The 18,551-nt window shown below is 31.2% G+C and overlaps 1 protein-coding gene across 5 annotated transcripts in view; it reads right to left on the bottom strand.

Annotated features, from left to right (window-relative positions):
* The window catches only part of LOC105427221 (glutamate receptor ionotropic, kainate 2), a 119,277-nt gene extending 105,325 nt beyond the window's left edge, over positions 1-13,952 (bottom strand). For all 5 annotated transcript variants that reach the window (XM_089081600.1, XM_011638882.2, XM_011638883.2 and 2 more), the window contains exons 1-2: positions 13,656-13,952; positions 7,473-7,662 (exon numbers count right to left, since the gene is read on the bottom strand). In XM_089081600.1, the coding sequence (XP_088937726.1) occupies positions 7,473-7,566 (94 nt within the window). In that variant the 5' untranslated portion in view covers positions 7,567-7,662; positions 13,656-13,952. The remainder of the gene's footprint in view (positions 1-7,472; positions 7,663-13,655) is intronic.
* Between the last annotated feature and the right edge of the window lie 4,599 nt (positions 13,953-18,551).

Below are 18,551 nucleotides of genomic sequence, written 5' to 3' on the forward strand. Positions count from 1 at the left end.
TAACTTAATATTAACAAAACACGAACTTAGATTCCTATCTGAAATAACATGTCCATGTTTGTTAATCCCGATACACAGACGTAATATACGGTCAACGAATGAAAAAGGGAGATGACCGGTGGGCGGGTGTAAGGAAAACGGATGAATCAAGGAGAGAGAGCAAATAACTTATGAGTTATGAGTGTCTCGGAAGTTTGTAGTCAGTCGTCGCGATTCGGATCGGGCGTTTCAATCTTTGAGTTTAAGAAGCTGTGGAACAGAAAGTAGTACGGGAACCGGGCTGAGTGGAGAAAGGAATTGAAAGGTGATCGAGGCTATGTGGAGAAAATCCGGAAATCGGGAAAAATACATGAGGGAGAAGGATCAGGGAATCCCCGTTTGGCAAACTATCGTGGAATTATTAAGAGCATTCCTCTGTTTACGACGCCCTACTATCGTCCGAGAACCATTTTTGGTACCATCTCTGAATGGACGACTCGTTGCAAGTCTCTCACGATTTGCTGAACGATTTCCATGATTTTTCAGATCCTCCATTGTGCACTTCAAACAAATATCCTTGCAAATATAAGTTAACTAGGTTCAAATTTAATATAATTTTACCAAATCCCATACTATTTAATTTAGGAAAATATTATCGATTAAAATTTAGAATAATAGAATAATTTGTAATTTTCGAGCCTTAAAGTTTCAAATGACATATTAAAATATTTATATAATATGCAAATTTATCAATAAATATAAATACAATAATAAATTAAAACTACAAATTGCTGAAATATGTCAATATATGTCAATTTGAAAATTTTTAAGAATGTATCAAATATTACTCGAATATGGAAATTCGAATAGTGAAATTCGATATATAAAGTTCATAAGCTATTGCAATATATCGTAGTTTTCACCTTGTTGTCAATAATTTTTTCCGCAATGCAGCTCAAATATTCGATATTTTACTGAAATAATATTTTTAGTACTAGAAACATTTCAAAAATTTAAATAAAAATTTTTAAATAAAAATAAAATGGAAATAAAAAAATTTTTATATTAAAACTTAATTTTCTTGTATTTTTTATTATATTATTATATCCCATTTTATTTTATTCTCGTTACCTATATTCTCGTTATCTTTCTCTGAAATAGATATTTATTTTCAAAATGTTCAGATATTTGATTTCGGTTGATTCTTAATAGAGTTCGGTGTTAATAGAATTGTTCTCACACACACACAGCTTTAAAATCTTTAAAAAGAAAAGCTTTATCAATAGGACAGTATCTTCATATTGATATTATTTTAAATTGTTTTTTCATATTGTAATAACTTTAGAATATTAAATAAAGAAATGTATAATTAACTTTTCGCACTAATAATTCTAATTAGAGCAAACTGCTAAGTGAATTTGGCGAACATTAGATTTCCTCTTATGTGCTTGAATTCAAGCGGTCGGCATTAATTCGACGCCTAACTTTCTTAACTGCGATGAAATATGCAAACTAAACGAGTACGTAACGCGTTGCTAAGTTGCGGCTGAGATATCATGCTGATGACTAGATAGAGAGAAAGAGAGTGTGCAAGATAAAACCTGCAAGACCTAGGAAAGCTCTCGAGATATTGATATCCGTCGGCGCCACGAAGTCGTATCTACCCCTTCGTATGTTCTCCCCTTACTCTTTTACTCACTTTCCTCGCGTTATTTTCTTTTTGCCTATCTGTTTTCTTTCTCTCTTTTTCTCTTTTTCGATGTATACGCTTCCACTCTCTCAGATCTTTTATTGCGTTACCACTGTAGTCTGATTTCCTACAGCATGTAGGGTACAATCAGTCGGGGTAGCCGACCTCACTTTTCATCGGAGATAGCAAGCGCTGGTATACGTGTATGTAGCGATTCAATCAGAAATAGAAAAACGAATATTGAAAAATAGGAAAACATTTAAAATGCATCAGAGATAAAGTGCTGGTAAATTGCCATATTGTTCGTTTATTCAACACATAACGTTTCAAGTTTCAATTAATCAATAATATTTCTTGTGCATCCGACGAACATGTTTCTATTATAAAACCACGTTATAATTATCTTACAAAAAGATGTAACGTAAGCTTTATTAAGTAATATTTAATCTTATAGAAAGATGTAACGTAGATATAGATAAGCTTTATTAAGTAATATTTAATCGATAATTTAAAATAATTTTATATGCTTTGATGTGCTCGTAAACGTAAAAATTCAACACTAATATCGTTATTTCACTGTTACACTCTGAGTGTTAAATAGAAAATCGACGCTTAAGAAAAGTTTAAAACTTTAATCTCGCAATTAATCAAAGGATGAGTAGCACGTTCATCCAAGCCGCAAATGAAGTTGACTAATACAATTTATGTAGTTTTATCAGAGGTTTTCCCTCACAGATTTTCTCGTTATACCGCTGATGATAAGATTATAGCTGAAAATCTTTGTGCAAAGTAAAATGATCAGGCGAATGACAAAATTATGAACCGGCAAGATGTTCACAAGTGAGAAGGACAAAGAATGTCGAGAGTTTCAAGATTTACGACGTGGAAAAGTAAGAATAAAGAAAGAACTGTCCGGAGTTCTCTTTGTTGTAGAAGTTACTCGATTCCATTTATTCACTCTCTTCTTTCGTCACTCGCCGTTGACAGGGGAAGGAAGGAGGAAGCTCACGGGAAAAGCCGGATTTTCCGCGGCATCCCCCTCGCGTGACAAACGCGATATCCCAGAAACGGGTCTTTGATATGATATTGTTGCGGAAATGCTGCAAAGATTTGATGAATACCGGATATGTAACGGATGAAGGCAATATAATAAGGTAGATGAATATCTTATCATACAAGATGAAGGAGTCCCGAAAAATAAATACTCTACACATATTTTCGTTTTTTCATCCTTAAAGTTTTGTCACATTTCATTCATTAATGGCTTGAGGAAATAAAAGCAAGCGATCGTAACAGGCAGGCTAATTATAAAAATATATTTTAGAAATAGCCTTATCCAGAGATGTCGCTTTAATAAGCCGGTTACTAAATAATGTGGTTTCGAAGTACTGCCAGGAACGTAAATCGTGATATAAAAGCGAGCCTCTTTCATGTTACAATCACCTCATGGATGAAACTCGCATCACAGATGAATAGTGAGCATGCACGAACGGCTTCGTGTCCCCCTCTCGCCTCAACGCGTTTCCTTTTAAAAGAGAACTAGACTTGTACCCGGAAGATTTACTGAAAGGTTGAATACGGACGATTAACCAGTGAATTTCCTGCATTTCCGTACGGCTCTTTTTACTCGTATTTCGCGCCAGTGGTCCGATCGATTTCGATGAGGTGCGCAACTTGCAGCGTTCTTTTCGATTCGCGACAACATCGTACCTCTGCGAAAAGTAAACTGCAAATAAGTAACATCTGCTCCACAAGCCACATAAGCTCTCCAACTTCAAGATATTCTTTCATTTTATTTTTTTTTTTCTATTTTTTTCTATCTTTATTTTTATTTTTTTTTAAATATTTATCATTAAATAAAAAATACGTCGAACACGCTTATCAATCTTTTATCCAAATTTATGATATTCATCCATATATTGACGAAATAATTTATTCGTTAAATATTATTTAAAATAAAATGGCAAAATTTTGTAATTTTAAATAAAATTTTCACATTGGCAGTTGTACGTTACATGCAAATTATTTCTCATATAAAATTATAGAATAAATATTTCGCGTAACTATTTCTGGTATAAAGATCGATAGAACAAAGAAAATTGCATGATATAAAGTTGTATTTTATAAAATCAACAATTATGAGATGCATGTACTGTCAAAATAAAACAAAGAATTATTTGGCACAATAAGCTTATCGAAAACTCCATTTGAACTAAATTAAAATAACAAATGAAAAATCTATTCGAGCAAAAGTAACAAATAAAATATTTAAAACAATAAGTTTTTAAATATAAATTTATTTATAAACAATATTCAAAATGCATTTGCATTATCACAGACAAATTGCAAGCTATTTAATTAGTGTGACGTTAATAAATTAGCAAAATCGATTTATTCAAGCATCATTTAGACGTTGGTGGTGTCCTTTGTCAACTAGATGCGCTGAAGAGTAAAGGATGTCCGCCAGAACGATTTATCGTGATAAGCCTTTCAACAAGATTCTCTACCCTTATTTATCTATCAAATTAACGGACGTTGATTGAGGCGGGGCAGCAAAGTGTGGTCTAGGAAACTCTCCGTTGACAATTAATTACTCTCTGCGTCATTTATTACTTAAGAGTTCTATAGAAAAATTGAAAATTATATCGCATTTATTTACAAAATGCTTTGTCATTCAAAGTTCCACAAAGTTAGGAAATCATTTTCCGGTGACTTCCTCTACAAATTTAGAGGATTTATCGCTCTTTCGTAAATGAGAAAAAATATCGAGAAAAAATATTATAGGTTGTAGATTTTCAATTTATAACGTTAAATATTCTCGTAACTCGCCGATAGATTACCTTGTAAACTAACTGTTAAAATAAAATCTATTCAAAAATAAATAAAAATTAACTTTTAGAATAAAGTCTTACTTTTCTTATCTCAGACATTAAATATTCTCTGATGAGAAAGTGTTCGCGATCACATGTGTGTTCCATATATTTAATTGTTTTTGTAATCAAAAATTTCATTTGTTGAGATAATATTGTCATAAGAAACGGACAGGTTCAATTGTAATGATAAGAGAGAGAGAGAGAGAGAGAGAGAGAGAGAGAGAGAGAGAGAGAGCACAGCAGGTTTGTTTAAATTAAAATCGAAATAAAAATGGTAAATTGTTCATCTCCATCATTATCTGCTTCGCGAGTTATATTCGTGTGATCTTTTTATCTTTATATCTGTTCTTGCTGTCTAAACGTTCTACTTGTACAAGACGTGCGTGAGCGTCTCGAGGGCATTCACGGGCGAGAAATCCAATTTCAATGAAAAGGCGGAACAAGAGGTTACGACGCGAGACAAATATCGCGTTTCAAGGCGCTACACCACCACGCGGTTATATACATATTGTCTGCGTAAATTCCTCGGGCCTGTCGGCTTACTCGAGAGAGAATTTAACCGTTTTATCGCAGAAACAGGAGTATAAAGCAAAACCATTACCGGAATTCCGCCTGCCTTCTTGCATACGGATATTAACATTCTTCCAATCGGATTAGATCCAAGAATTAACATTTTGAGAAGGTATTCAAAGAACTTTCGGGAATGTAATTTTTCTATAATAAAATTAAAATTGTGAAATTACTGAATATAAAATGTAGTCAGTATAATAAACATTGGATTTAAATGTTGAAAATGCAGAAATATCTATTTTTTTTAGAACTGTTATTAATTATGCTGTTTTTTTAGAACTGTTATTAATTATGCTGTGATATCTTTTAACTTCGTGCATGTATTGTCTGTACAATGACACTAATAATTTATATCAGTCGTCCATATTTAACAGCAAATTCAACTGTCTGGTTGCGAGCGCTAACACCAGACGCATTAATTAACAGCAACACTGTAGTTATACACAAAATTCATTACTGCTCGTTATCCGCAAAGCTATCCGTGGGGATCAGGTCAAAATCTGATAATTATTTCATGTTAATTTTTTATATATTACTTTAGGAAATTACAATTAATACAATACATTTAAAAACTTTTTATCTTTAATATAAAATATTTTCTTATTTTTTTTTCAAAAATATTTTGATTAAATTACTAATCTCTACTTTTATGAAAATTGATTAAATGTTCTGTAATATTATCTCATTAATATAGAAGGATATAATTTCAAATAGTTATTAATCAGTAAACGCTTAATTAAGTTCTCATTTCTCAAAAGCTCAATCGGACAGTTAAATCGATATATACTAAATTGATATGTACTAAAATTTGTTAACAAATCTATAATTTAGATATTCAGTTTTCTATTTCTTGCTATTAAAATGATGTATATTATTCATATAATAAATAATACGCAAATAGAAATTGCAAGCAATATAAATGTTTTATTCAAATTTATTTGTATAATTTAAATTTATAACTGCCATAACTAACAAAATAAATAAGTAAATTTTAACATTATGTATTCTATAAATGCAATATGAATATACAATATATGGATATGATAAAAATCTCGAATCGATATATTTTGTAACTAATAAAAAAATAACTAATAAAGATGTTATAAACCAAACACTAGCAACTCAAGAAGCCCATCAAGTAACTCAACGGACTCTCATTAGTAACACGATAATGGATGTTCGTGCATTATGAACCTGTAATCTGTACTAAGTAGCTGACGTATCTCTATTATAACGTTATAGTAACAAGAAAGCCATCAGTAGTGCCACTTATAACATTCGGTATTGCATTACATAATTGAATTTCGTAAATTACCTATAAATACGATAATCGTACGATACACTAAAGAAAAGAAATTATGTATAATATACTATTATCCTTCAATTCTATTAGAGATAATTTATTCAGTTTTTTAAATTCATTAAGGCATTTTATAAAAAGACAATGCGGCGTAAAATCAGAATTGTATTTCATTTTAATATTTGAAATGTTTTTAGAATGTTTAGAAGAAATAGAAGAGAAAGGAAGAGTGAAGAAAAAAAAGGAGCGCAAACAAACTAGATAAAATCATTATATCCAAGAGTATTTCAAGATCCATGTGTATCTTGAGTGCAATAATTATTGCCAAAGACATTGACGAAGAACGTAACCTAGGGGCAACTTCTAGAAAAGTTTGATTTGAGAAGCAGCTCTTAGATACACCAAAGTTTTCGAGAAAGCAACTTGTAAGGGGAAAAGGACAAGCTTCGGGAAAGTGTCAGAAAAAGATATCAGCTCACGCGTCTAATCCAACCCATGTTTGACAAACTTTTCCTCGCTTGGTATAAACTGATTTAATCGTAAAAGAAATAAGAAACGATATTACAATTTTGATAATATTAGATCAAGGCAAACAAATAATTTTCAAGTAAAAACACCAGTAAAGAGCGTAAACAAAATATTTATTAGTTTTTTTGTAGTAGCAAAGAAAATTATGTATTTGCATTCAGAATAATTCAAAATTAAGATTTAACATTAAGTACATTAAAATTTAAAGTCAGTTTTAATATTGCATATGCATTTTTTAGTATGTGTATGGTTTATATTAATCGTTCAACCATATGCAATATTGCATGCGAAAAAATAGTGTTTTATTTTGCTTCATCCAAATAAAACCAACTGCACAGTCAGTTTACACAAATATATATTGTTTATGTATATTAGACAAAACATTTATTTTTTTATAAAATTTGTTTAAAAGCATAAAAATAAAAAAAACAACATCGGTTACATTTTCATTTAAATTGAATATGATGATAAACATGCAAAGAATGATGTAAAATAAAATTATATCACGGAGTAAATTGAGATGTGAACTTACCTATTTTGACGACCGAAGGTAGCGCGTTGAGCACTGATGGCAGCTGAAGCAGCTGAAAAACAAAGATAGAGGCTACCAGGCAGCCCAGATTCATAGCTCATCTCGGAAGCCCCCTGCTTCGGCCTCTCGGCGGCCCTTCGCACAAACACTACCGCACAAATTATGTGTTGAACAGGTCCTATGCATTTACCTGAACATAAAAATATAAGTATATTAAGCGAATAGAGTCAATGCGAAATATGGTAACCGTTGAAATTAAAACTCATGTTACAACTAAAAAATTAATATTAATGCTAATTAACATTATCTTGTAATAGATATTATTCTATTGTCTGCGATCTTTATGACTCTTGAAGATAAAATTAAATCGTATGTGCAAATACAAAAAAGTTATGTATCACAGACAAGTCGGTTTCTGAAGAAAAATGAACTTTTTTGTCGGTACGTTAATTAAAAGTTCGCGATGAAACTGGCTGGAAATAGAACATATCCGTTACGTTTGCCTTTCGCAGCGCATAAAATTCATAAGAGCCGGTCATGTCCTATCACAAACGTGAAATTCATTTTTCAATATGCAATAGGGAAAAGAGCTTCCATGGACTTGGCGAGCAAGCGAAAAATTACCACTTTGCATAAACGCTTGAAATTCGATTTGATTCGATGATCACTATTGGTTGTTTGAGATGATTCTACGCGATATTTCAATTTGCTGGACCATTCTCATCGAAAAATTTGCACATTGCGTACAGATATATCGTGCAAAAGTATCGTTCATGAATTCCCACGACAACGTGAAAAATTTACCATCGTTCATACTATTTTATGTTCCAAATTTCGGTGGCGCTTGGCCAAAGGGTTGGAGGGCAGATGTCTACTCGTGTAACTTCATGTTTTTAGCAAATGTCATACATTTTAAGCAGAAAAGACTAGAAAATATACTAGCAATATATATATATTATTTTCAAACACACACGCGCGCACGCGCGCGCACATGCATATGCACAGAATAAATCAAATCATATCATTACGGTAATTTGTATGAATTGAGCTTTATACGAACATATTATATTCGACTTTTTATATTAATATATTGATACAATACGTTATTATTGCAAAATCAAATATATTTAATAAAATAAGATATCACAAGCTTGCTGTTTGAAGTAATAAAATTTATATAACGTAATAAATTTACAATTATTTAAAAAATAGTGTCTATAATGGCCACATTTAAAATGTTGTACCACATAGTCACATTTAAAATGTGTAATATAAATTTCATACCGTAGTGTAATGTACGAACATAAAACATGAGAAAATTTATTGAATTCTATTACAACTATGTATAAGTTGCAAAAACTATATAATATATTTATTTCACTTTGACTGTATCACTTTTTATATTAAAATACATTCAATATTTTATGTTTATTTAAACCAGTGCATGTAATTATATAAAAAAAAAATTTATGGAAACCATGTCATATTTATTATATTATCACTAATTGTGTTATAAAAATATATCAAATGAAATATATTTATTTTTATATTATCAAAATATCAGTCGCGATAGATTTCAATTTTGAGGCAGATTATTCAAAACATTTATTAATTTATGTCATTCAAACGTTCAATAAATTAATTCTCTTTATTTTATTCATTCTTTTTTCTTTACTTCACGAGGAGACGAAACTAGGCAGTGCATTACTCAGCAAACTTTGCATTCTGTTCTTACTCGACGCGTTTCTTACTCGCCGATGCTGTCTCATAAATCGATAAAATTACGAAATAACCGTGCCGTTTTGTCGCCGACAGCGCGCTTGCTGGCAGAAACCACCAGCATTATTTGATTTTAATTCAATGTCCTGATTTCTTTGCGAAACGAGGAACAGTTTGTGAAACTTCTCGCGCGCAGCTTCCTCCTTAGACGTCGTTCTCGTCCCCATGATTTCCAGAAGAAACAATAGCACAATTTTCAATTCGCGATCTCGCACATTCGACCCTGCATGGCTGTGAATATCACAGACTGTCTGGCGACTTCTTCGTGGATTTCATGTATTCTCAAGCAGTGATTCTTTTATTCCATTATGATAAAGTGAATGCCTTCTTTTTTTATTTTTATTTTTCAGTGCTAAGTTCCAATCTGAGTAATTGCGGCTCTCTTATTTGAAGTACAATGCCTTGAAAGAAAAAATAAGAACATCTTGAAGCAAATAATAGTTTTCTAAAAAATATGGATGTTATGATAGATAATTTTTTCGATTGCGAAATGTAATTGATTGTAAATGTAATTGACTATAATTGACGGTTCTAAGATATAATTAATTTAAGACTACATTTTTTTATATATATTACTATTTCTTTAAATTATTATTTTATTTCTTGAGCGATAATTTTACCTCATTAACATTTTTGCTATTAACGTATTCTCGTGTTATTAATTAAATTTAATGTGTTATTAATTAAACGAGTCAAAGAAAATAAAGTCATAAAATAATTTCTTTTACGTCGGAATACGCGAACGCGCGTAAGAAACGTAAGGAATCCAAGGCAAAAGATTAAGATTATCATGATTAAAATCGGGGAAATTAATTCGCCTTCTCGCTGTAGTAATTGCGACATACTATTTGTAATCTCATAATTAGCGCGTCGGAGAAGGTGAAAGACCGCGAACATCTGGAGGGAAAATATATCTAGTCTTCTATGTTAGTTCCATCCCCTCGTAAGGGATGCTTTTGAGGAGAGAATGAGAGAACTGTTGAGCCAAAATCTTCCGAGAATTTAGAAAGATTCGTTTTACGTCGCATCCAGGTTGCCTTAATCGCGCCGCTTTATTCAACGATAATTCGTCGCGGCCATAGAAACGCCTTAATGACACAGAAGAAGAAGCGACGTGCGAGTAAAGGGATGAAAATGAAGGCGAGGAATGAAGAGTTAGCGAGGGATGGAACAATATAAGTAGAGAAAGAGAAAGAAAGAGAGAGAGAGAGAGAGAGAGAGAGAGAGAGAGAGAGAGAGAGAGAGAGAGAGAGAGAGAGAGAGAGAGAGAGACGAAGAAGAGGCAGTGCTTTAAATATATATTTCTTTCTGCTCCCCTTTCTTTCCCCATGTCTGGACGCCCGCCACCCCTTTGGTGATTTACGGTCGTCCTAAAACATCTTCGCGATATCGTGCCGTGCTGACTTTCCGGGAGGAAAATAGAAGGAAAGCGGCTCGTGCTAGTGAATTTCCCGGACTTCTCGTTAACACGGTCATTTCCCTCGTCTCCGATATGTGGATTATACGAGGGAACGGAGAAAACGCTTACTAAGGGGCGCCGTATCTTTTTTTTTTCAATCATTTTCTCGTGCCATTTTAAAGCGAATTTAGATCAATCGATTTTCGATCTTGTTAAACAATAGACGAGTATCATCGATGTTCGTCGCGAGCCTACCTTTAAAATATTTCGCATGCTTTGTCAGCAAATCATGGTTTTGCGTTCATGCGGGTGAATTTTATAGAAGATATGAGATCGTGAATAGCTGATTATACAGTAAAGTTGATGGGATTATTGTACTAATTGTTAAAATCGTCCTTTTCATACCAAATATATGTTTTCTGTTTTTACATAAAAAAAGAATTTCAACAACATTAATAAAAGAAGTTATGTGGAAACAGATATTCGGACTTGAACAAAGAAAGTATGAAATTCCGTGTACAATTTCACGGAGTTTAGAACGATGCAATTTCACTTGTAATATGAAGAAAAAAATAAATAAATCGTATCTTTTGTTTCTTTATCCCATTTCTCCGTTTTCATTGTGCTCTTTCCTTCGGTTTGTTGGCGCTTAATGTTGCGGATATCGACATCGTAACTTTGTATGATCATTTCGCGGCGCGATACAATAAAATTTGATCATCCATATTACTATTAACGAGAACGCAAAGCTATAGCACAAAAGCACTCTCCATTTTAATCCACTCGTTTGTACAAATATCATAAAAAATAAATTGCCGTTTACTTATCGGAATAGAAGAGTTAAGAACAATCGATATTTATTATATACATATTAACAATCTTTTTATAACAGTTCAGATAATATTTATTAAAGTTCTTAATTCGTGTTTCAAAAATAATAGAAATTATTATGAGAAAAAATTCTTGTCTAGCTAGAATCAATGAATAAAATCGATAAAATAGAATAATTGAATCATGAACAAACATTCAATTCTTCTGTCTTTAACTTAAATATTTTCAATATATAATTAGGTTAAGATATTAATCATCAGCATGCTATTAATATTCAATAGAAATTAACTGCACGAATTATGCTACCTTGAAGCAATTATGATTGTTTAATATGTAATATTCACTTACATGATAATTATGTTGTGGGCATAATAAACATGCATATACGATTTGAATCTCTTTAGATTTTGTAATGCCTTATTATCGCATTACAATGGATCATAATAACACAATATTATTGCGATATTTGCTCATACGCGTAAATTATTATTACTTATAAATTTTATTACCCGTTATTATTTAACAACTCAGGAACATACACAGGAAACAGCGAAGTGTTAAATAGAAATAGAGAATAAAATTATATAGCTTTAAAATTATTATTGTTATCTTGAAAAAACAATATGTCCACAATATGTGTATATTATTTATCTCTGTGAAAGGCAAAATGTTGATTAAACTAAATGTTGTTATAGCAATTGATACATCGTATATTATGCGAGCGTGTGTTCTCATTCGTTAATGAAATTTAAAAAATTAATAACGAAAAACCTATCTCGTTCTTATTCACTCATTATTACTTGCATAACAATGTTAAAATAGAATTTTAATTTATTTAAGACCGCGGCGAATAATTAACTAATTCAATATGTGTAATATAATGAAAATAATATCTAATTAAAGCAATCGAAAATTTGTTTTAGTCCGATCTGATTCAATTATTACATCTAGGTAGTTGCAATTTTCAATTTGCCTTTATGATTTACATACTAAATTCAATTAAACTGAATAGAGGATAATGCATTATGTTATTTCCCCTTGCAATTAATTATAGACAGACTCAACGATCCAGAAAGTGTGTAATAATATTCTGAAAATTATAAAAGTTATCCTTAATGCAGTAATATTTTATTTATTATGTTCATTATATTTATCATATTGCAGTATTTTATTTAGCGTAGCTAAATTACAAACAGATATAATTTTCAATTGAGTTTTTTATATGTTTCATATACACACATTTACTTGTTTGGCCAATACAAATAAAATTCAATTTATATTAATATTTTTCAAAGGTGATAATTTTCGTCGACATAATCATCAACTCATTGCGGCAATCACGTAAAAAATTAAAATAAATTCAAGTAGCTTATAAAGGGTAAAGGTCTGTATATTAATTGTAAGTTATATAAAAGAAAAGGAAGTTATTGAGAGATTTACTCGATTGATAAACAATGTGACTCCAGTGAACTCCAAACTATCAGAACAATTCGTTTCGCTTCGAGAGATAGTTATCGATTTTGTCAACGAACTGAATAGAATCGCGTCGTGAGACAGAAACTTGCTCATCAAATTGAAATAAATGAATTATATATATCGTTTATAACAATCGCAATCCGACGAGATGTCATGGAAGAATAAAAAATGACAGAACAACATTGTTTTCATGACTTAAATAAATTCAGATTTGAAAAATGATTATATTTCAGAATTTATTTTATTTAAAAAATTTTTACATCTTCTAGAATATTTCGCAGAATATAAATACTGTTTTTGATAAAACTAATTTCAATAAAATTCAATGTATCAAAGAATAAATTAAAGAAAAAAATAATCAAAATTTTAATATCAAAATATCAATGCAATATTTTAATTAAAATTGGCAAGAAATTAAAAGTTCCATCCAATTTTATGGAAAAAAATATAACTTCGCTCAATTCATTTAATATTTAATTTTTCATATTTCCAATTAGTTTTTATTTTTAAAAAATTAATTCAGAATAGTCGAGCATACACAAATAATCTTCATGAAAAAGCAAACTTCATTAATATTCTGTGTTTATTTCGATTAAAATCGCAGTGAATTAATTTTCGTTTCTTAGTTTTATTATTTATCTTATAAAAAAACTTCACAATATTCGAACAATCAAGTAATTGAAGTGGCGATTACTTACCACGTTTTTCATCGCGACTGTCGCACACGTCAGGCAATCTCCAGTGATGAAAAACCCTCGCAAAACCCTTTGGATATCGTTGGATATCGTGCGATGGCGTCTCGAGGAGTGTAGAGGCATTCGTTCGAGAGCGTTAATCTTCAGGAATACCGACGCGTAAAGACATGCGTTGTTCTCGCGACATGCGTAAATAACATAACCTCCGTGTGTGATATACGAATCATTATCATCGCGGAAACATAAATATACACATCCTACCGTGACAGAGGCCGGCGCGCGACTGCCATTCGGTCGGTCGGTCGTCGACTCGCGACATTACCCGAATACATCCGAGCCCCGATTCTCGCCGAGCGGCCACGTGCTCGCCAGCCAATCACGCTTGCTCTTGACCACGTGCTCTTCGGTAGGACCATGTGAGAGCGATTAACGCGTGATATTCTTTCGGAACAACGCGCGCTAAATGTGATACTATTTCGTAACGAGGAATTTTAAATATGATTCAATGAATATCGTTTCATGCAGGTGTATTTTTATAAGAATATTTAATTCATATTTTTTGTTGCATTCTTGTTTTATTTTATTTTTATAAATTATAAATCATACGTGTCATAATTGACGTTACATAGCATTTTCGAACGTTAATAATCTTGCAATATTTTTAAGCGAAGCTTATAGCAATAATAGGATAATAATTAAATTATTTTTAATAATATCATTATTTCAATATTAAAACTTTAAAATTTACAATAAATTTGTTGTTAAGGAAAATTAAAAGTTGAATATTAATTCTAATATAAAAGACTTAAATAAGTAATGTAAAGTATTATGCATTGATTTACATATTCTTCAATTTAATAATTTACAATGAATTAAATAAAAATTTTATTATAATAAAATATAGATAAAATATCTTATTTTGACATATTACTCTCCTCGCTTGAAAAAATGTTACGAAACACAAAGTTGCACCATAGAAAAGACTAAAGGAGTTGAAGGCCGCCATATTAAGTTCTACCAGCTACTACCTATTTTAGTAACTCTTTCATGCTTCTCATGCACGGCTACACGCGCCGTAAACTTAAAAGACTTTTATGGCAATTTTGCTGGCGACGAACGGAGATCGTTGCTCCGCACCGCTTTATAAACTTCTTTTCATTATAAATTTCATGTTCCCAGACGTGCACTCTATTTCTTTCACATATAAATGGTGATTTTGGAAAGTTGAAACATTAACGATAACAACTTTTATGAATGCAACGCACAACGCTTAACGATAAAGTACTTGCTCGCGTATTCTTTAGAAAAAAAAAAATAGCAAAAGCTGAAAAGCTGCTCAAACTAAAATATAATAATAGAAATAGAATAATATACAGATATTTTACACATATTTTAATTTATAACAATTTTTGTTTTATATTCTACTTGATATATCGAGAAATTTAAAATAAATGTATGAAAGTCTATCCTTGCAATTAAGATACTTTTAACATTAAATAAGATACTGAAAAAAATATTATTTAAAATTTTTCTTAGATAACGTTTATGTTATTTTTGAAATTTTAATTATTACATTTTGTTTTATTTATTTAAGTTTTGTAAGATAAAGCATGTTGATTTATTTTGGATTCTATAGATTATTCTAGTATCAAATGATGGAGTATTATACCGCGAATTAAAATGCGAGAAAAATACTGAAAATTTCAAATAAATTTCAAACAGCAACAAGTTTTATGATAATTGTACTATTGTATGATTTAGCCGAGATACGAACCTCATGATAGAGTGAAATCGTGTTTCCAAATGGTTTGGTTGGAGTTGCAGTCGAACATGGTGCAATAGTTGCTTATGCATCCGGAGGATGGCAGTACGCTCGATGTTGCTAAAGTTCCGTTTTTTATTTTTTTTTCTATTGTACAAGGCACGTATTTCATTTTATAAAGTTTAATAGAAAACGGTATTGAATATGTTAATCTCTACCAGTATAATTTTCATCGTATTTCTATCGCGATATAGTTCTTAAAACTTAATGTTCATTTTAGAATTTTAATGAGTAAAAAATCGCAAGTATTTATTAAATGTTATATATAAAAAATTGATAGATTTTGAAATATTTATCCGCTGATATCCATAATTTAAGAAGAATAAAAATCGGAATTTCCAATTAATTTTTATCATTCCTTAACATTTTCTTAGAATATTATTATAAATTTATTATTATAAATTTAAGTAATCAGTTTTTGTTTTTTAATTAAATTTAATTAGGAACAGAATATTTTTTTTAGTAGGAGTAATTATTTTTGGAATATCATAAATTCCATTAAGATTTCATTAAAAAACATTTTATTGTAAATATGCAGATAATTATTTTGTAGTTCTGACGATATGACTTCGTCAGCCGGTATTTGAAATAAAATACGCACGAATTACATAATTAATCATGCTCAAAGAAATTCACGATAATATTACGACGACGACACAAAAATTTTCTCATTCTCCTGCAACTTCTACGAAGCCGATCCGATCCGGTACGTACCATTTTCTCTGGAGAATCCATTTCCGACGTAGCGGTCCTAACTCGTTCGTCATCGATTTTGCGCCGATCGGAGACCGGCGGAGGGTGAAGTTTCAGCCGCACAAATTAAAACCATTACTAATGGCACCGAGCCCCGAGCAGAAAACCCGCCCTTATCCCGGAGAAATAATTCGTCGGTGCACTCGCATCGACAGCGCGAAGCGGGGAATTGCACTCCTCTCTGGACGCCATGGAGAACTTTGAATGCGGTCAAATGCACCGACAGTGAAAAACGTCCGTGACCCGCCAGGCGCGAGGAGAATAGCGAAGAGGAATTTATTATCATCAGACATGACATCGTCTCTCAACTTCTTCTTACATGTATATTAAACATTGCAAGAATTTTATATTACTATATTGATAGCAAAATGCTGGAAAGAAATGTGCATTTTGTATGTAATTAAAATAATGCTTTAGAAAAATATCGTGTAAATATATATATACACACACACACACACACACACACACACACACACACACACACACACACACACACACACACACACACATTCGTGAATTTTCATATCCAGGATTTTGTGCTTCTGCAGCGCTTAATGCAAGTCTGCAAATTCTAAGGTCCAAAGAACTTTTGCAGATTTACGAACCACGCTTTGTGGAACTTTTCCATTTAGACGTTTTCACTATTGAGACAACATGATGCACAACTGTAGTTTATCGAGAAATATACGATATATTATGTAAATGTTCGAACTTATTTTTATAGAATTTAAGATTCGTCTCACTGTATGTGCACACACATGTGCATCTCATAAAAAAAGACATTTTATTAAAGTCAAACCTACATTTGGTCTTCTAAAATGGAATGAATATACTGAATAAAGAATGAATCCCGATTTAATTTTTGGAGCGCTTTCCACGTAGAAAAGGAGTGAAAAGAATGGGTGTGACGTCGATCCTATGAGGAAAAAAACGGCGAGAGATTGTTGAACAGAGACGTCCTTTGGAATGTCGTGCGATCCCACCGAGCTTTCACTAGTAAGAAGACTTTTGGACGGCATTCAATATCTATAGATTTATTACTATGAAACATAATGGTGCCGTTATATATACATATATATTGCCGGTCACGATGCTTTTATATTGTTAGTATATAATTATGATAATTAGGATTATTATGCAAAGTTATATCAATCAAATAAAAAAAACTTTAAGATGTGCATTGCGTTCACATTTATGCCACATCAATAATGTATAAAAAAAAATAGATTTTAAATTGTATAAATGACATAATTTATCAAAGAAGCCAAAATTTTAGATTATTTATGCTCAAGAATACTTGAGAATAAAAGTTTCAAAAAAATATTGCTGTAATTTATGATGCAAAATTACATTTAAAAAAATATTTTTATCTATTCTTTACATTATCTGATCGCATCGAAATAATCATTATTTTATTTAAACCAATTTATACTAAATTATACTAATTATACTAATTTAACTTTATTATACTTTATTATATTATACTTTATTATACTAATTAACTATTATACTAATTTTATTATACTAATTTATACTTAATGTTGTATCTCAACAATTCTGGCTTGGCAATATTTTATGTTAATTTCTGATTGTTTGATGTCTTCATTAAACATCTTATTGTAGCTTAAATGCAAGAGTTACCTGCGATCCTATTCCAGGAATTGCTGTAAAATTTATCGGTGGCTTTGCAATGGAGGCTACGCCCTTGGTATTGTTTTGCCGTTATCTTTAAATTGGTTTAGATTATTGCCACGTGCTTGGCAACCAGGTGAAGGCGGTCGCTTACCATTGCGAATGGTAATAATGGTGGTGATCACGTAAAACAGTCGTCGCTAAACGTCGATAAGCGGCTGGTTAAATAACAGTTAAAGCGGCTGGATAATGCAGGCAATTAGCCGCGATAATGACAAAGATATGAGCAAAGCAACGTATTTTATTTGCTGAATCATGCGAACACGTGTCCAATTATACTCGCTCGCAATAATGATCGGCATTGCTTTCGTTCTATAATGAATAATAATTCAACTGCTGTATAGTAAAACGTTACACTTTGTATCCGATTCCAAATATATTTGGAAAATGTATTTGTTTAGAATTGTATGATTTGCCGCAATAATAAATGGTTATGTACCTCACTTTATCTTTTATTTAATCGACTATTATATCATTGAGATTCGCATTTATTTGATATATAATAAAAACATTTTATCATAAAACCAATTTTGCACGATTTCAGATGTCGCAGTTTTTCCTCTATAGATCATAAATCGTCTGAAAGGCGACGTTTCGCGTCACAAAGATCAAATTTAAAATTGATAACTGTT

This window comes from Pogonomyrmex barbatus, unplaced genomic scaffold, assembly GCF_055798465.1.
Source record: "Pogonomyrmex barbatus isolate J1 unplaced genomic scaffold, ASM5579846v1 scaffold5, whole genome shotgun sequence".
NCBI lineage: Eukaryota > Metazoa > Arthropoda > Insecta > Hymenoptera > Formicidae > Pogonomyrmex > Pogonomyrmex barbatus.